The sequence below is a fragment of the Sminthopsis crassicaudata genome, chromosome 1 (assembly GCF_048593235.1).
Source record: "Sminthopsis crassicaudata isolate SCR6 chromosome 1, ASM4859323v1, whole genome shotgun sequence".
NCBI lineage: Eukaryota > Metazoa > Chordata > Mammalia > Dasyuromorphia > Dasyuridae > Sminthopsis > Sminthopsis crassicaudata.
The window spans coordinates 705,880,410-705,900,595 of NC_133617.1; the positions used below are offsets into that span (position 1 = coordinate 705,880,410).

A 20,186-nucleotide genomic window follows, 5' to 3' on the forward strand; every position below is an offset into this window, starting at 1 on the left:
CTTTTGGATCTAGTAGATCTTAAAAGCACAGTTACCCCTTCCCATTCTTTGCTCACCACATAAAAGGGAGAGTTAGAGTTGCAACTCAAGTGGATGCAGCTCTCCACCAAGTCCAGGATCCTGAAGCTTGCTTGGAAAATGTGTGATCTCACAAAAATAACAGAATTTGGGAGTTGGGAAGGATCTTAGCAGCTTTCCAGTCTACTCTGTACACAAAAGGAATACTTATTATAATATACCAGACTGTCTTGAAGCCCAAGAAAAGGGAACCATCTCCGCCACAACAGTGGAGACTTTTTCTTAGTTGCTATATTTCTAAGTATAATAACTGAGCTGTAAAGCTTAGTTGCTATATTTCTCCTATCTGACTCCTATGCACCCATTCTTGTAACCATTGATGAACATCTGGGTTCCTTCATGCTGATCTTTTCAAACAGCTTACTGATGCCTTTTTTTTTTTTGATGGTTAACCTCTCACTTTATTGCCTTCGATATCTTTTTGGAAAACATTTCATTTGGGGCATAAAATATATACGTTGTGTAAATGAACGTCAACAATTCCACATGCAAAGGCCAGAAAATTAGAATAGATAACACTATGAATCTATAATAGAGTTTAATATATTAGCAGTATATTTTAAAATATTTTACAATTGCACTTTAATATAAAAAAAATTTATTTTCAGTTTCAAATCTTCTCCCTCCCCATAATGAATTTTTAAAAATTATTTTTCAACATACCCCACATACAATTGAACTTTTTTTTTTTTTAAACAAAAACAAAAGTCGTGTAAAATTAACATAGCGGTAATTCTCCTCTCCTCCCTTTCCAAAAGGAAGGACGTGGTTCATTCTCTTTTCTCCCAGAATTTGGTCTTTATAATGAACGAATCGAAGTTCATATACCCGTGTTTTCATAGACTTTTATTCACCATGTTTGCTTTGGGCAGCCATGCCAATCAAGCTGTGAAAAGTAACCTGGAGTAGCTGCTCCTCCTCTACCCAGTTTAGCCAAATTTATTACTTCCTCCCTAAATCTCGGGGATGGGGGCAGAGGAAGGAGGCTAGCTGAACCCCAGGCAAATGTCATCCGTGGGAGCTGGGGGCAGGAACTCTGGGCTCACACGTTTGCTCGAGTGTTGATCTCTTTACTGGTATCCAACAGGAGACTGGGCCGGAGGGGCGGGAAGGCGAGGAGTGCGGACCGCGTACCTCAGCCCTGGTCTAGACACTTGTAATAGAAGTGAGAAGCATGTGCGGAGTGAGAACAGAGCTGTGCTTTAGGAGGCAGCCCCTCGCCACAGATGGAAGGATCTCAACCCCTTTTGCGGGGAGGGCGGCCAAATGCTTTGCGCTTCCAGTCCATGCTCGGAGAGGTCCTCTCCGAGCCTCTCCCCCTCCCCACTCCTGGAGACACAGGCTCCTCTGGAGGGCCACTTCTGAGGGGACAGGGCTCCATCTTGGCGATGGGGAGGAGCCCCTTCTGGCCTCCCCGAGGTCGCTTTCTGCACAGAACGCCGGCTTTCCCGTCCCCCCCGGGCCGGAGGAACAAAGGCACCTCTCCCCCATTCCCTTCCGACTCAGCGGCGGTCGGAGCGCAGCAGCTCCGCCCGCGCCGCCTCCCGCTCCAGCCTCTGGCACAGCTGCAGGCGCTTCCGCAAATAGCGCCGCCAGTCTTCGCGCCCCGGGGGGCGGGGTCCGAGCCGGGGCCAGAGCGCGAGCCCACGCGGGGCGCCGCGAGCGTCCTCCGCGCCCAGGGCCCGGAGCAGCGGGGGCAGCTCGCCCAGCAGGCGGAAGCGCGGGAGAGCGCGCAGCGGCCGGGGAACGTCCTCCGCGGCTCCAAGCTTGCCGAAGAAGGCCAGCAGGAGAGGTGGCGCCCCTCTCGCGGGGCTCGGGCCAGGGGGGAGGCAGCAGCTCAGGGCGGCGCGGAACAGGTCTTGGGTGTCCTGCTCGCCCCCGGCCCCGGCCCGCCAGCGGCGGTAGAGGCGGCTGCTGGTCCGGCTCCAGAGGAGCAGCACGGCGCCCCGCTCCTGCGCCACGCGGGCCCGGGCTGCGCACAGCCAAGGAAGAGGCCCCAGGCGGGCCACGCGCTCCCCCTCCCACAGGTCCAGGATCACCTCGCCGCCGCCTCCCAGGGCCACCCTCAGCAGCTCGGCCAGGGCGCCCACCAGACGGCGGTGCGCCTCCGAGTCTGCAGAGTAGAGCAGCAGTACGGGCCGGGGTCCGCGGGGGCCTGTGGAGAGAAAGCAGGGACAAAGGCCGGGGCGGCTTGAAGGAGAGGGCGGGGGCGGGGGCCGCCCATCCCGCCCGCCTCCCTGCCCCCTCGCTCGGGCCGGGCTAGGCCAGGGACAGCCCGGCGGGCACCGCTTGGGAACTGGGAGAGAAGGAGACGATCTGCTCCCCAGAGGAGCCCCCAAGGCACATCCCTTCCCCTCCTCAAGTACCTCCGGCCAGTCCTGGCCCTCTCACCTGTCAGCAGTCTCCGTAAGCCCTGGCAGTTCAAAACCAGGACAGTCACCAGCAAGGCGGTCCCCAGCAACAGCCCCAGAGCCAGAAGCCCCAAGTGCCTGTGAGAGACTGAGGCGGGCAGAGGCGAGGTCAGAGGAGGCCCCGATCTCACCCCCTCCATCATCTCTGAGCCTGAGAACTTACCATCGGGGCACAAAAGGTGCTTCTGGGCGTACTGGACGTCTGACCGCCACACCTGAGGAAAAGGGTCCCCAATGAGAACGAAGGGAGGGGAGGAAGGAGGCGGGTGGGGATGAGAAAGGGTCATTACCAGAACACAGCCCCCGAGGCTCTGTAAGGGGATGAGGAGGTCTGACTTCACCGGGCTGGATCCTTGAGGCTATGGGAACAAAGGATACAATGGTCATCCCCATACATGTAAATGGTTAAAGGGTCCTATATCTTTCCATGCTCTCCCCGCTTTGACAGTGGATAGCGCACACTTGGAGCAGGAAGAACTGAGTTCAAATCCTGCCTCAGACAATCACTAGCTGTGGGATCCTGCCATTTAGCCTCCGTTTGCCTCCATTTCCTCACCCAGAAAAATGAGAAATAGCCTCTAAGATTGCTTCCAGCTCTGATCTGTGGTTCTAGGCTTTTATGATCAGGGATTCTTTTCTGTCTCCTTTCTGCCTATCCACCTCATTTCTGAGGAGATGGAGTCCAGACATGCCTTCTCCTGAAGCCGTCCCTCACTACTGCACCTCTGGTCTGGACACTTTAATAGAAGTGAGAATTCACGTGCAAGGAGTGAGAACAGAGCTGTGCTTTGGGGGAGTCAGCGAGGCAGCCCTTACCATTGCTGGGACAATACAGTGGAAAGTAGTCAATCTTTAGTCAGAGCACTTATATTCAAATCCTAAGCGCGCTACTTACTATAGGACCTCGGCAAATTCCTTTCTCTCTTTAGACCTGTTTTCTAAGCGACAAAATGAGGAGGTTGGACATGAAAAGAAACAACCCCTTTCTCTGAACAGGGTTTTTAGGTACATAAAACTAAAACACACAGGATTGCAAAGATAATTCCATTGAAATATAGTTATTAGAATAATGATTTTAGAAAACCAAATGCACAGCCCCCAGGTTAAGAACTTCTGCTTTAAAATGTAAGTAAAGGAGAAGCTAGATGGTATAGTAGATAGATAACCAGTGCCAGGTTAAGAACTGGTGCTTTAAAATGTATGTAAAAGGAAAGCTAAATGGCACAATGGATAGAGCATCAACTCAGAAGGACCTGAGTTTCAAATTTGGCCTCAGACACTCAACACCAGCTGTGTGTGTGTGATTCTGGGCAAGTCATTTAACCCTTATTGCCACTCAAATAAATAAATAAATAAACAAATATAAATAAACAAATGGATGAATGAATAGATAAATAAATAAATAAAATGTAGATAAGGAACTCTCAAAAGGCACCTCGTCTGATTTCAGTGGGAAGATTGCCATACTGATTTACTCAATGTTGGCGGATTTTAGTGTTCAACTATTCTTAAAAAAAAAAAAAAAGAAAAAAAAAAGTGGAGAGTATGCAAGAAAATGAGTAGTGTCCATACCTTTGACCTAGCAATCCTGCTACTGGGCATATACTCAAAAGAAGTCAATTTATACAAAAAAAATCAGCACTTTGTGCTAGAACCAAAGAAATGGATATAAAGTGACTCTTCATCAATGGGGAATAGCTAAAAAAACAAAAAAAAAAATCCTCAATCCTCTGATAATGATATGTCATTATATAGTAAGAAATGATGAACATGAGGAAATTCAGAGAAGCATGGAAAGATTTGTATGAACTGACTGTAAAATAGGCAGGCCCAAGAGAAATAGGATAATGACTACAATGTAAAATGAAAAGATTTCAACTATGAGAGAAGAAAACAAAGAAGGTTCTAGAGGATAGATAACAGATTCAAAAGAGAACTGGAAAACTACAAAAACAGAATATATGTCCAATAAGAGGGTCACTTTAAGACTTTTTTTGCTGAACTGTTTTTCTTTGTTATAAGAGAGAGTTCGTAGAGGGGCAATGAAATGAAATAATTATGATGTAAAAATCAAAAGAATCCCTAAAACATGGTTTAGAAAGAAATAAAAAAAGATTTGTTCAAAAGTATGGATCCGATTCTGCTCCTTGCTGAGGACTGACCAAAGTAAGTGGATTTAGTCTTCAAAGAAAGAACAGCAGAGATACTTCTAAGACCTATTGTCCAGCCTGATATGTTGTGGTGCTGGTTTGTCCTTCATTCTTGAAGAGGGCCATGATATCAGGGAGGAGAAGCCATGACGTGCAAGGGAATTGGATGCTCAAAGATGTCCCATTGTGTTATGACATCTGGGTTATGTTGGAGGTATTGGGATGAAAGATGAGATGACTGTGGCCATGGTATAGAGCAGAGAGAATGTGTGAGAATGCTTGTGTAAATATAAAATGAGGTATGAGTGAACAGTTGGCTAGCTCCAAAATGAAGTGGTCAAAGGGAGTTAGAGGATTGGATAACTTCCTACTTGTCACAGCCTATTAAGTTCACAGATGTGTCAGGAACTGAAAAGTTAGGAAATATTCTTCTAGATAACCTAACAGAAATCAGAATCTAAGATAGAGGTTTTCAATTCTTTTGGCGCCAGAGACCCGTTGGGCATCTGGTAAAGCCTATGGACATCTGAAAAGGATGTCAGGGTAATGTTTTTAGATGCATAAAATAAAATATATAGGTTTGCTAATATAATAAATTATATTGAAATACAATTATCAAAAAAAAAAAAAAAAAAAGAAATTAAAAGTTCATGGCTCCTGGATTAAGAACCGCTGCTTTTAAGACTTAGATAAGAAATCTCAAAAGGCATTAAAGAATAGCTTCCCGAAGCACCAGCCCTGAAGTCAGGAGGACTTGAGTTCAAATCTGATCTCAGACATGTAACACTTTCTAGCTGTGTGATTGTGGGCAAGTCACTTAACCCCAAATGCCTCAGCAAAAAAAAGAAAAAGAAAAAAAAAAAAGAATAACTTCCCTAGCATCCCTAAGAAAGGGTCATTCAAACTTTGCTTGAAAACCCTAAGGGTCACCACTTTTTACTTTTGAATTGCTCTGATTCTTTGGGAAGTTTTCCCTTACATTAAGATAAAATCAGCCTTTCTACAACTTTCCCTTATAGTTCCTGGTTCCACTCTCTGGGGCCAAAAAGAATAAGACTCTTTCCCCTTCTTCCCTTCAAATACTTGACAACCACTTTTCCTTCTAGATCTTCTCTTGATAAATGGCAGAAGGATAATGGGACAAGATAGAGGCAAACAAAGGTATTGCAATGAGTGCAATGCAAAAACTTTTGCTTTATCCCTAATATCAACACCCCCACCCACAGACCCCTTGTGCTCGGGGCTAGTTCTCAGGGGGTGAAGGGAATGCTATAACCTAGAAGAGTGGGGCGTGGGGGAGGGGGGGAGAGATGGAGGCTTCTGGAGGAGACGGCAGAGCTCAGTCTTGGCTTCAGGGACCGTACCTGACTGACAGAGTAAACAGGCAGCTGGGGATCGTGATGCTCCCTCCCCGGCAGGCACCAAGCAGCACTGAAAGCAGCCGGGGTCCTTGAGGAGAAGCGCAGGATGAGCTGTTTGTACTGGATATCCATACTCACGTTCCAGGAAGAGGCTGGGAGGGGGAGGGGTGCACAGACATACAGATTACAGAGATGCACAAACGGTGAGGATCCTGATGGTTGTAGGTGAGTGAAGGCTAAAAGGGGGATGGGGTACATGAGAGAAGATTACATGCTCACCGTTCCTCTGGGGGCATTTAACATGGCTACTATTCCCAAGAGAGAACTAGGAAAGAGGAAAACAAAGTTATCAGGATGGAGGTGGAAGGGGGAAAGATATATATTTCCCCCTTCCTGTGACCTTCCATCCCCTGTTTAACCAAAGCCCCAACTCTCCTTCCCAGAATTTTCTGCAGCTAGAGCCATACCTTGAAGCAAAGATGAGGGTGCAAATCCACCTTCTCCACCACGTACCACTGTTGGGAGAGAAGGGAGTCACACTGGAGAAGTTTTGAGCCCCCACTCATCCCAGGGTCATCTCATGTGGTGGGGCTACACATAATGTATTGAAAGCTCCCTTAATGTTAGATCTGAAAATCATCCGCCCTCCTTCTCTCTCTTTTCCTCTCCTTCCCTCTCTCCTCTCACTCCCCCATTCCTGTTTATCTTGAGCCATCTCTGTCCCTTTCTTGCTCCCCACCTCTCTCTCCCCCAGTTCCTTTCTTCCCCTCTGCCCCCTCCTTACCCCCTCCGACTCAGACACGGTGGCATTGGGAAGGGCTTCACAGGGACTGTGCCAGCTCTGCTTCTGGCACAGGGTGGCCTCGGGCTTCACTGGGCAGCGTAAGGTTAGGGTCATGGCCATTTGGTCCTGGTAGCTGTAGTCAGTGAAGTGTACCGACCTCCAGAAGTCCATGCTGTCTGTGGGCAGACGTGTCTTGGTGAGGTGTTTGCTCACCCTCAGGCCTGTCTTTGCTTCAAACTGTCCTTGCCCCCTCCCCAGATCCAAGATGATTTCTTCATTACGGTACTATCAAGGACAAGGCAGATCAAGCTATTCCAATGTCCTTCCTATCTGATCCCACCCTCGAACCAATGGCTCTCCAACCTGTATGCTCTATTCCACCCATCTTTCCCTTGTCTTCTCCCTTCCCTACCACCATATGCAGACCCTGTTTCCCTCTCTGGGAGTTTATCAATGCTGTTCTTTCCCACTAAGTATTCAATACTATCCACACTTCAAAGTCCAGTTCAAATTCCTCTGCTCCAATTCATGGTTTTTTTTTTTTCTTCTTCAAAAGCTTTAAGAGTATTTACAGTTTATTCCATAAAATTGGTTACTATGTTGTAACTTGTGCTGTTTCATACCACTCGCTCAACAATTTCTTACTGAGATGATGGCATTGTATATCATTCTCCCTATCTAGGCTACTGGGAGGGAGAAATAGCATACCCACCAAAGTTTCAATGTTTATTAACTGACTGACTGGAATGTCAATACATGGAATGTCAATACCACTGCCAGCTTCTCTCCTTTTCCCAAAAAGCAAAAACAAGGCAGTTCCCCCCGTTCACCCCGATCCCCAGGTCCCTGTGGTAAAGTTATTTGGACAAGTTTATCCTTGGAGTGAGGGAGTGGGATGAGGTTTGTGTGGGCTACTCACAGACTTCAGGCTGGTCCTTCAAGGGACACTGCTTCTTCCGCACACTGTCCTGGTGCAGGTATGCTGCCTGATAAAATGAAGGTGTAGGGTATGCTCAGAGGGGCAGATTTTTTTTCTACCACTTAGACCCCAAACCCACTTTAATCTAGCCCCATTAGAATCCAGTTCTCTGGGATCAGAGATAAAGAACTAGGGTATATATTCAACATACAAAAAGGGGACACACACAAATCAAGAGAACCCAACTTCTTAAAGGAGAGGAAAAATCACTAAGTGGGAAGCAAAATAAAATGTGAATAATAATAATAGCTGACATTTAATTTCCTTTTTTTCCACCAAGTACAATGTCATATCTGAGTTGCTTGCCACCCTCACCCTTTGGGCTCCATCTCCCTACTTCCAGTCTCATTTCAGCAATACCTCCTAAAGCATTAGGGCCCCATAATGGAGTACTTTCTTGTTTCTCTTCCTTTGCATTCAGTTGTTTTTTTTTTTTTTACCCATAAACCATCTGCTATATTGCCCCATCCTGCCATGTTCTATAGCTTCAGCATCTTGTGCTCCTTCTTTTCCATCTTATTTTATCAACTAATCCATATGAAGGTGTGGGAGGAGGGGAATGGTCACTAGAAGTCAGGATTGTCCCTTCAAATGACCCTAATGGAGACTAGGTCAGTTGAGTTCTGAACTCTTTGGACAACTTAATAAATGGTCATTGACTATTGACTGACAGCATTCTGAAGCAAAATTAGCATCAGATTAGTCCTATATTGGGTGCAAGAGACAAACTGGTACAGTGAATAAAATGCTGGAGTCAAGAATATTGGAATTCAGGTTCCCCCCTTAGACAATAGTTGTGTGACCCCCTAGGCAAATCACAACCTCTTAAAGCCTCCATTCTTTAACTGCAAACTGGGGGCAATAATAGAACCGACCATATGGGGGTTATAAAGATCAAAGGAGAAAGTCTACACAGAGTACTTTAGAGATGCTCTAATGAGCAGCTAATGTCTAAATGAGACATAGATGTTAGTTTCACTTCTCAGATTAACCATCCCAAGTTCTTCCTCGATATCCCATGGTTGGGAGAAAAATGAGTCTCCAGACATGAGGAAGATGAGGGCCAATATTCTCCATGGGACTCTGGAGAATTAAAAATACATTTATGCCCCTATCAAAGTATCAGCAACACCCCCTCTCACCTCTATACACAGACAGGGCAGCAGGAACTCATAGGGCAACTGGACCGTGTGACCTCCAGACAGAGTCTCCTGTATGAGAAGAAGAAAGGGAAGGCAAGATGCCTGAGAAAGGGGCAGGTGCATCCTGGATGGGTATCTCCAGGCCAGTGAAAAAGATCTGGAGGCTTAAGGATTGAGGAAGAGAAAAGTAGGAACTAGCTTGAAAATTCCCAAATATATCAAATTTGTCCATTGCAAAATACTCTTTCTTTTTCCTTTGAAAAAACTGCTCTATAAGGGAAAGGTCTGTATTTTGTATTTAATTGTTTGCTTCATTACTCCCATTCTCTACATTTTGTTGTCTGGAATTCTGACAATGATATTCTGGGAAAAGGATTAGGGGTATGTATGTACAAGGAGATTTGGAATGGAATATCCCACCCCCAGGGCTGCTCACAGGGATCAGAACCAGGAAGCAGGCTGCCAGGATTGCCAGGTTATGTATGACACATATGATATGTCTATAATCCCATGCTGTCCTGACCTCAGAGGCAACAGCTTTGAGCTAATGAGAGATGAAGCTTATTGGAGCACTAGGACATAGGTTAAATCAAGAAAGAATTCATCTTGAGAGAAGGGGGGAGATGAAATGCCAGACACATATAGCAGGTTGGAAGACTGGACAAGGAAGTCAAAAGGCCTGAGTTCTAGTACCAACTAGTGACACTAATTCACAGAGTGACCATGAACAAATTGACTAATCTCTGTGGGCCTCAGTTGTGCTTATCTATAAAATGGTATCAATAATTCCTATTCCACTGATAATGAAGAATAATGCTCATTTCCTGACAGAGAAATGATAGACCCAATATGAAGACTATGACACATATTTATAGACATGGCCAATGAAAGACTTTGTTTTGCTTCATCATGCATTTATATTACGAAGGCTTGGTTTTCTTTTTTCGGTGAGGAAACAAAAATAGACGCTTGATAATTGAAAAAAATTGAAAAATTAAAATAAACAAAACAATCCCTCTCCTACTAATTTCACTAGGCACCTATGAAGATCAAAGGTTAATGCATGAGAGAGCTTTGAAAAACATAAAGCCTTCTAGGCAACTATAAGGGGATGTTAAAATGAATTTTTCTAACCATTTTTACCTCAAAACCTTGGCTGGAATTTCAGCCCCACTGCTTGTTATAGTTTCAGATTTAGCAACCTTTTCAAGACAGGGTGTCATGTTGTTAACCCTTGATTGGTCAGAGTCACAGAAATCCACCCCACCCCCTTAAAAGTATCTCCTCCATAAATTTCTTAAAGCAATAGAAGAAATTATTGAGGTCAAAATTGATGGGTTCAATTATATTTGAACAATGGAAGCAATGAGCCTAAAATAAAAAGGGGGGGGAAAAAAGAGAGAATAGACATATCTTGATTTCCAGAACATACAGAAAACTATTATGAGGGCAGGGAAGCATAGTGGAAAGGTCTGGTCTAGGATTAGGAAACTCTGGGTTCAGGTACTATCTCAGCATCATGATGGTATGTATGTAAGTGATCATAAAGAAATTACTTAACCCCTGGCAAGTCTTTAGAAAAGTTACAGATGAGATGAAACTCTGAATCAGGGTAGGACTTTCCATGTCAAGAATTCTCCCACACTAATGAAATAACAAAACAAAATCTCCAACTTACACACACACACACACAAAAGAGAAGTAAAAGGAAGGAGAGACAATTCATAAAAACCACTTAATGGAACTGAAGAACAAATAATGAAACTTTCCCCCTCCTCATAGAAGAGCACAAGATGAAGATACATTACATTGTCAGATATAGTTGCTACATCTATGGGATAGATAGACAGATAGAGCTACTATAAAGAGAATTACTATAACTATAGAAAGTTTATACTACAGACTTACTAAATATATAGTTATATCTAGTTAATATACATATTGTTACAAGAAGTGTTGGATTATATTCAATGATTTTCAGAAATAATTGTGCTGTGTAGACAAAAGGCATCCCAAAATGTTTTTTTTAAAAAGAAGGTTCTGAAAGTAAAAATTAGACAATTCATGGGAAAAGAAAGCAAAGAGTAAATAAACATAGGGAAACACTTAACCTCACTAATAATTTTCTTTTGGGGAAAGCAATCAGCATTAAATGATTTGTCCAGAGTCATGCAGCTGGTAAGTGTCTGAGATCACACTTGAATTCAGGTTCTCCTCACTCCAGAGCCAGTGTTTCCCCTAATCATTAAAATAATTAAATGAGACAAGAATGAAAACTACAAGGGACCTCCATATGTGCATTTAACTATCACTATTAAACCATTAAATTAAAAAAAAAAAAAAAAAAAGAAAATTAATGATGCAAGTATATTCTCCAGTGCTGAACAGAGTAACATTTCTGGAAAGCAAACAAGCCCCATGTGACAAAATCGGCCATGTCCTTTGACTTAGTGATCTATCCAAAGTTGGAACTACATATCAAGAAAAAAAAAATTAAAGTACTCTAAGTATAAAGATTTTTATAGCAGCATTAGTTAGAATAGTGAGACTCAGAGGGAAAGAGATGTGAATTACTGAAAAGTTGCCCATTGAATTTGAAATCAGGGGATTTACATTTGAATTCTATCTCTGCAGAAAGAGTACCGGTGTGATGACCTGAGGCAAGGTAAAATGAGGATGTCTGTATGGCTTCTGAAGTCATTCTAAGCTCAAAATCTTAGTTATATATGTATGCATGTGTCTATGTGTGCATATATTTATATACACACATATGTATATTTATGTATGTGATAAGTTACATGTGACACAGAGATCTGCATTTACATGTTGTTGTTTTTTTTAAATTGGAGATTCCAGTAAGCACAACTTTTTTTTTTTTTTTTTAATAATAGCTTTTTATTTTCAAACTATATGCAAAGGTAGTTTTCAACATTCACTCTTGTAAAACCTTATGTTCCAAATTTGTTCACTTCATTCCCTCCCCTAGATGGAAAGTAATTTAATATATGTAAAACATGTATAACTCTTCTATACATACTTCCTCATTGTCATGCTGCACAAGAAAAATCAGACTAAAAAGGAAAAAAAATGAAAACAAAAGCCAACTAAACAACAACAAAAAAGGTGAAAATATTATGTTGTGTACCACATTCAATACCCCTAGCTCTCTCAGAATCCATCACAAGTCCTGAATCACCACCTCATTATTGAAAAGAATCCCTTCCATCAGAATTGATCATCACATAATTTTGTTGCTATGTACAATGTTCTCTTGGTTCTACTTGCTTCACTTAGCATCAGTTCATGTAAATCTCACCAGCATCTCTGAAATCATCTTGCTGATCATTTCTTATACAACAATAATATTCCATAACATTCATATACCATCATTTATTTATTATAGCCATTTCCTAACTGATGGGCATCCACTGAGTTTCCAGTCCCTTGCCATTACAAAAAGGGCTGCTACAAACATTTTTGCACACATAGATCCTTTTCCCTAAGCACACCTTTTTTTTTTTTTTTTAAAGCTGAGCTGCTTTTAAAATTCTGAACTTCACACACAAAAAAAATTAAGATCATTTCCATTACAAAGTAGAACACAAAAATATATATGAAACTATAAATAGCTATTCCACACCTCTTTAAAAAAAAGAAAAAAAACACAACTTTCAATATTATTCTGCTTGAGTCTCCTTCCACTCATTCTCTTTCATGCATTAAAAAAAATTTTTTTTCAATATTCTTTTTTCAATATCACCAATGATACCTCCTTTCCACTCTTATCCATATCCTTTCTATTAAAAACCGGAGAGAAAAAAAGGCCATATGCCTATCAAGTGGGGAATCACTGCATAAGTTATGGTACATGAAAGTAATGGAATATTATTTTTCTATAAGAAATGATGAGCAGCAAAAAGTTATCAAACTGTGCATACTCTTTGATCCAGCAGTGTTATTACTGGGCTTATATTCCAAAGAGATCTTAAAGGGAAAGGGACCCACATGAGCAAGAATGTTGGTGGCAGCCCTCTTTGTAGTGGCCAGAAACTGGAAACTGAGTGGATGCCCATCAACTAGAGAATGACTGAATAAATTGTGGTATATGAATGTTATGGAATATTATTGTTCTATAAGAAATGACCAGCAGGATGATTTCAGAAAGGCCTGGAGAGACTTACATGAACTGATGGTGAGTGAAATGAGCAGGACCAGGAGATCGTTGTATACTTCAACAACAATACTATATGATGATCAATTCTGATGGACGAGGCCCTCTCCAACAATGAGATTAATCAAATCAGTTCCAATAGAGCAGTAATGAACTGAACCAGCCACACCCAGCGAAAGAACTCTGGGAGATGACTATGAACCGCTACATTGAATTCCCAATCCCTCTAATTTTGTCCACCCGAATTTTTGATTCCTTCACAGGCTAATTGTACATTATTTCAAAGTCCAATTCTTTTTTGTACAGCAAAACAACTGTTTGGACATGTGTACATATATTGTATTTAATTTATACTTTAACATATTGAACATGTATTGGTCAACCTGCCATCTGTGGGGAAAGAGGGAAAAAGTTGGAACAAAAGGCTTGGCAATTGTTAACGCTGAAAAATTACCCATGCATATATCTTATAAAAAAAAATGATGAGCAGGAAATGAAGAGCATGGAAAGACTTACATGAACTCAGCAGAATCCAAAGAAAATTATATACAGTGAAAATATATACAGTTACAACAAGATTATGTGATGATCAATTCTGATAGATTTGGTTTTTTTCAACAATGAGATGATTCAAGGCAATTCCAATAGACTTGGGATGGAAAGTGCCATCCCCATCCAGAGAGAGAACTACAAAGACTAAATGTGGTTTAAGGCATAGTATTTTCACTTTTTGTTGTTGTTTATTTGCTTGCTTGTTTTTTTTTTTCTTTCTCATAGTTTTTCCCTTTTGATCTTATTTTTCTTTCACAACATTACAAATATGGAAACATATTTAAAAGAATTACACATATTTAACTTATATCAGATTGCTGTCTTAGGGAAATGAGACATAAAAGAGGAAGGAAGGGAGTAAAATTGAAATACAAAGTCTTAGAAATTAATGTTGAAAATTATCTTTCCATGTATTTGGAAAAATAAAATACTATTAAAAATAGCAAAGGAAAAAGAAAAAAAGAAAAAATCCCACATTGTAACAAATGAGCATAATCAAGCAAAACAAATGCCTACAATGACTATAACCAAAAATGTCAGTTTCCTTCTGAAGCATCTCAGTTAGGTCGGAGTACACATGAGAAGTTTCTCCTTAAAATGCATTTATACATATTCTCAACAGGTTCAGCCCATCATCTTTTATGCTATGACTTTCATAGCATCAGGGCACAGAGACTCTCTGGGATAGGGCAGGAGAGGGCAGATATAAGCAATGCAGAGAACCTTGGAGAATAGATGTGAGAACATGAAGAAAGCTTGGGTGGCCAGACAGCGTGGGACCTATCATAAAGACATTATTCTCTCCTAGAAGGCACTGGCAGAATACAAAGAACACTTCACCTCAGAGTCAGAAGCCTGGGTTTAAATTCCAGGTTCTCCACTGTGAGGTGAGGTGAATTCCAATAGAATTTAAACTCCCTAAAATCTCTAAATCTCACTTCTCTCATCTGTAAAATGGACATAATCTCTATCTGCTCTATGTACATCACAGAGTTGTTATGAAGAAAGCACTTTTAAAATTTGAAAGGACTACATAAAATTGGGCTCTGGGTAAGATTATGTTCTTCTCCCTTCCCTGAGAATACTCTCCAGGGACCCTTGGGCCCAGGTGGTCTGCCTGCCCAGGGGATTGCATTTTTGTTACCTGTCTGTGGAAGGGACTGCTCAGCTCCTCACATTCGAGAACCCATTGGTGGCACAGCCTCACACTGATGTCAGGCCCCGGTGGGGCTGTCACCTGAACAGCCCTTTCTCCTGGCAGCAATGTGAAGGAGAACGCAGGCCCTGCAGCAAGCAGAACGAGCTGGGAGATGACTCAGCTCAGAATGGTCCAGGTAGGCTTGGCCACCAATACATGGACATCTTTGGGGGGTAGGGAGGTGGGAGGATGGCCCCAGCTAGCCCTTCCAGGAAACATGCCCTGGTGCTCACCTCTATGCCCTTGGGAATCAGGCAACTGTGGAGTTCCATCAGCTACTTCTGGAGGGCTAAGCTGGGTCCGTTTTAAGCGAAGGCCAGAGCTGGGCACAGCTGGGAAGGAGACAGCGACATGGTGGCCCTGTCTAGCCCGGCAGCAGTCACATAGCCACTTCCACTGAGGATAGAGGATAAGACAATCTTGCATGTGCCCGGTTGTTTGCCTCTGCCAGTAGAAGGTGAGCTTCTTGGGGCACAGACTGAGTTTTTGTCTTCTTTAAATCCCTATTATATTTTACCCCCATAGTCATCATAAATACATATTTGTTGATGATCACAATTGGCCTCGAACTAGAGGTCAGAGATCTGACTCTGTCCTCCTATTGACCTGTGTGGCCACAGGTAAGTAAGTCATTCAAGGCCTCAGTTTTCCTATCGGTAAAATGAGAATAATAATCCATCTCCCCTTCCCTTTACATATCTTTCACTAGACAACGAGAGAATGAGATGGGGCGATAGACGTAATAACACTTTGGTAAGAAAAATGGCATAGGTGTCAGGGCACAGACAAGCTGCAGAATGAAGAGGGGTGGGCAAATGAAGGAAGAGGCAGGCTACCTGGGCAGTGGTGGGCATTCTAAGCCTGATGCAGAGCTGGAGCTTATGGGACTTGTGAAATTTCCTCACTAGAAAGTGAAGCTGGTGCTTTGGAAAACCTGAGGATGGAGAAGAAGAAAAGCATTACTGGGGACATATATAATCGTTTTGGAGGTCACAGAACCATAGAATTGGAGTTAGAAGGAATTTTAGAGACCAGATAGTCTAACTCCTTCATTTTTCAATTGAAGAAATTGAGATTAGGAGAGATTTTTGCTTTGCCCAAGATAATAACAGCTAATAAAAATCTGAGGTAGGATTTGGACCAAGGTTCTGTGGACTCCAAATGCGAAATTCTCATCTCTGTCTTTTCTCTACCTTCTTTTCCTAATGAAGCATTATTGCATGTTAGAAACTATTATTTGCAAATGCAGAAATATGTTTAAAAGAATTGCACACATTTAACCTCTATCAGATTGCTTGCTCTTTTGGGGAGGGGGGACGTAAACAAGAAAGAGAGAAAAATTTGGAACACAAATGTTGGGGGCTATCTTTGCATGTGTTTGGAAAATGAAATAGTTTTGAAAATTAAAAAAGAAAAAAAGAAACTGTCATTTGGAAACAAAGCATGATGAAATAGATGTAATCCTGGTCTGGAATCCCATCTCACAGATATAATCTTGAGCAAGTCATTTGTCTTTCTATCTCAGACTCAGTTTCCTCATCAGTAAAATTAACTTAATATTATCCTCTATCATGGGTCATAATGAGAAACAACTGAGATGCTATATTTAAAGCACTTTGTCACTTAAAAGTTCTCATGAATGTTAAAAATCCAGGAGGAAAATGGGGTTACTATAGAAAGACAGACCAAAAAGACTGAATCTCTTTGTAGATCATCTCAGCCTTAGACATTTCAGATCAATCCCAGTCGGTGCTATAGTCTGGTTAGAATGGGCCTCTTGACCCAAAATGGGCAGGGAGGAGGGACATGTGGGTAGAAATAGCTAAAATGACAGAAAAATTCAGTAAGTACCACCCCCTACTTCAAAGGGTACCACTAACCCATGTGGTTACTCTTTCCTGGCCTACTCACTAGAAATACACCAATAAAAGGCTTCAGCTCTTTAGATCTGCCTTGAGAAAACATCCCACAGACTCCAACCAATCTGAGCCATTCAGAGCCAGCCTGAAATGTTCTCTGCTCAGATAGATGCCTGAGATTATGTTTTTTCATCCTTCAAAACTGAAACCAATGTCAAAATGGTGATTGGAATGGGATGATAGACAAATGGTCAGGGCATATGAATCCTCAAAATCTTGGTCTCCTAAGTCAGGGTGACCACTATTGACTGTCTCTCTACCCCCCCCAGATAGGGGGCTCTTCCTTTTTATTTCTGCTTCTTGATTTCCTTCAAGTCCCTGCTAAAATTCTACCTTCTTCAAAAAGATTTTCTTGAAATCCCTTGATGCCTTTCCTCTATTGTTCATCCCAACTAATCCTGTATATATATATATATATATTGTTTGCCTGTTGCCTCCTTCATTAGACTGAGTTTTTTAAGAGCAGGAACTATCTTTTGACTTTTTTGTATCCCCAGCACTTAGTCCAGTGACAGGCACATAGTTGGCGCTTAATAAATGCTTGATCTAGGTTCTGTCTTTGTAGCTTTTGATCCTAGATCTGATTAACATAGTCTATAAAACTTCAGAGATTCTATATAGAAAAGTCCCCAAATCCAAGTGTACAAAAATGAAGCTGGAGAGTATCACTTAAAGACAGATCTTTAAGCAAGAGGTAAGCTAAATTGTGCGTTATACAGTGAATTTAGAAAAGGCACCCTCATGAGACAAAGAATTACTAATGACTAAAAATATGAAACATTTCAAGGAAAATTTGTTTAGATTCACAGAAGGAAGGTGAACAAACATGTTCTTCCACAGGTAACATAGAAAAAAGTGTAGAAATAAGATATATGGGGACTACAAGTCCTGGTTTAGCCACTAATTAGCCATGTGATCTTGAGCTAAGAACTCTCCAGGCTTTAAGCTTCCCCATCTATAAAGCAAAAGCATTAAACTAGATGATCTCTGAGATTCCTCCCAATTCTAAAATCCCATAATTTTATGATGTTCTATTCCTTTGGACTTCTATAAGAGACAAACCAGGGTTTCTATAGATACTAGGTTTGAACTAAGATTCCAGCTTTAATCTCTCATTTCTAACTTTATTTCTTAAGCTCTTCCCTTCCCCAAGGGCCCACTCACTAAACGTGAATGGGCTATCTGATAGTCTAAGTCTCACTCCAACTTATTCAGGAGAACTAACTGATCCCAAAGGATGAACCTCTATTCTAAATTTATGCTCTTCATACCTGGAATGTTCAAAGCAAGTTGGATGTGGAAGGAGAGTGCGCTTCGCCACACCAAAGTGCACTTTGACCTTGTGGAGGGGATCCCATGCTGGTGAAGGTCAAGAGCAAGCTTTTCTGCAAGGCATTAGGAAGGGGGACCGACATTGGAGACTCATTTACTTTTCTGTGCTGACAGAAGGAACAAGTTAGGGCTGGGGAGTAGGAAGCATGGGAAACTTGAAACATGTGTATGCCAGGGCTCCAGAGAAGGGAGCGTCGGAGACTTGAAACGCGTGTATACTGTGTCTATGTATGTGTATGTGTGTGTATATTTCTTTTACAAAAAGAGAAAACAGACTCACCGATAAAATTGTCATCCTGCTCAGGGGCCAGGGTAGAAAAGAAAGAAAAGAAGCGTTAATATAGAGATTGTCAGGGAAACACTAGCCCAGGACCTTTGTCCCAAACTGCCCGATGGAAGTCATTGGGCTAGTAACCCACCCACGCAGGGTCATTTGCTGGTTCCACTCTCTATAAGACACAAATCCACCACCTTCACGCTGAAGTCCTGCCCCAACAGTCTATTTTCCGAGCAGAGACATTGGGAGGAGGAGGGGAGGACAAGGGGGAAGTAGGGAACGAAGCTGAGGAGAATCTTTGCCAGACCTAAGGCAGGGAAGCAGGGGAAGGGCGGGAGTCGTTCCCAGCGCTTCGTGTCCTTACCATGCGGGAAGACTGAAAGCATCGGAGCCCCCACCAGGTCACAGGAGAGGATCTGATCCCAGCAGAACCAGAGAGGCAGAGGAGAAGAAAAAAGGAAGGACCGAGGAGGGGAGCCCCTGGCACCAGGCTCCCCATGGGCCTCGGAGAGCTCAGCGCACCGGGAGCATGGCTGCATTGCTGGAGATGGGCGGCCAGGTGCCCCTCTCGGGTGCGGGACGCCCCAGCCCCAGCCCCAGCCCCAGCCCGCCCCTGCCCCTGCGGCTGCCCCAAGCTCCTCCTAGCTGCTCAGCAGCCGGCCAGACCACATTCCTCTTCTCCTGAGCTAGGGCTTGTTCTGGAAGGGAGTTCTGCTCCCAGTTCCGGAGCCAAAATGCTCCCCAGGTTGACTTGCCTTTAGAGGTGGAGCAGGTAGGTGAAGGAAAGGGCCTGAGTTTGAGGGAAAGGTTGGGCTGCGCTCTCCGAGGGAGGAGTGTCTGCTCCCTAACCCCTCCCACCCCTCACCTTCCCGCCCTGGAGCTCCGATCTTTTCACCAGGCTGTCTAGCAGCCCTATATCTCAAAAGAGCGAGCTGTCGAGGCACATGCACGGCGCTGAGCTAGCGCTAAAAGCTTTCCACCCTAATTCTGGGGAGCCACTTGCTGTCTCTTGTTCCTCAGTCCGGCTCGATAAAAACGAATTTTCTCCTTCCTCCCATATATCTCTTTTTGATCCAGCTACTCCGGAGAAAAGGGTCTAAGTTAGAGGGACTCAGGAACCTCAAGGCCCCGTATCTCCAGGCGGTCGAGTCAGGAAGCTCCAAAATCTGCCCAGAAGCCAAGCCCTGGAGATAGGGGAGGGGCCCGTGTCAATACTGACCTGGTTTCCTGCGGTTTCCTGTGCTGGAAAAAAAAAAAAAAAAAAGCAGGAGGGGTAGGTTCCATTATTTGTGGGGACCCTACCATCCCACAGCTTCCTCCTTCTCATGTCCCATTCAGACTGCCTCAGCCCCTACTTTTGAGATAATTCTATCCGTAGATAGTATAGATATATAAATAAAAATAGATAAAAGGAGATAAATCTGTTCAGATTCTATCCCTAGACGTAGACGTTGTGTCTGGTATCTTGATTATGGGAAGCCTCCTAAGGCAGCTGAGAGAACAGAGAAACTACGGGATAGGATGGTGCGAGTACACTTGAGTTAGTCTCGAGACATTTGGGTCGGAATCTTATTTCTGCCACTGTCTAGCAAATGACCTTGGCCACTTTAGACATTCTGCTCCGAGACTCACCTTCACCTATAATATCAGGAGACTAGAACTTGGCGATCAAAGCCTAGCATCTCTTGTCTTGTGGCTTCACACCTCAATAGCTGATAGCTATCAATAGCAGACAGTGCCTGGCTCTTAATAAATGATTATTCAGTGACTGGAGGGAAGGCAGGCTCATATTCCCTTACTTCCTGAAGTTGAGAAATTAGACTGGAAAGAAA

The 20,186-nt window shown here is 43.1% G+C and overlaps 1 protein-coding gene across 7 annotated transcripts; it reads right to left on the reverse strand.

The window, feature by feature from the left end:
* Window positions 1-905: 905 nt before the first annotated feature.
* IL17RE (interleukin 17 receptor E) lies at window positions 906-19,196 on the reverse strand. 7 transcript variants are annotated; one of them, XM_074283993.1, is made up of 16 exons: window positions 18,719-19,193; window positions 18,358-18,373; window positions 18,017-18,130; window positions 15,663-15,760; window positions 15,060-15,222; window positions 14,773-14,912; window positions 8,906-8,974; window positions 7,704-7,770; window positions 6,785-6,960; window positions 6,468-6,515; window positions 6,280-6,325; window positions 6,004-6,152; window positions 2,780-2,848; window positions 2,653-2,704; window positions 2,470-2,577; window positions 1,435-2,233 (listed from the first exon to the last, which is right to left on the reverse strand). In XM_074283993.1, exons 1-16 carry the CDS (start codon window positions 18,851-18,853, stop codon window positions 1,581-1,583), a joined length of 2,103 nt encoding a protein of 700 aa, XP_074140094.1. In that variant the 5' UTR covers window positions 18,854-19,193; the 3' UTR covers window positions 1,435-1,580. The 7 variants fall into 7 exon arrangements, with proteins under 7 accessions (XP_074140090.1, XP_074140095.1, XP_074140094.1 ...); XM_074283989.1 differs by having other exon boundaries at window positions 906-2,233; window positions 2,653-2,848; window positions 18,719-19,194; XM_074283995.1 differs by lacking the exon at window positions 18,358-18,373 and having other exon boundaries at window positions 18,719-19,194.
* Between the last annotated feature and the right edge of the window lie 990 nt (window positions 19,197-20,186).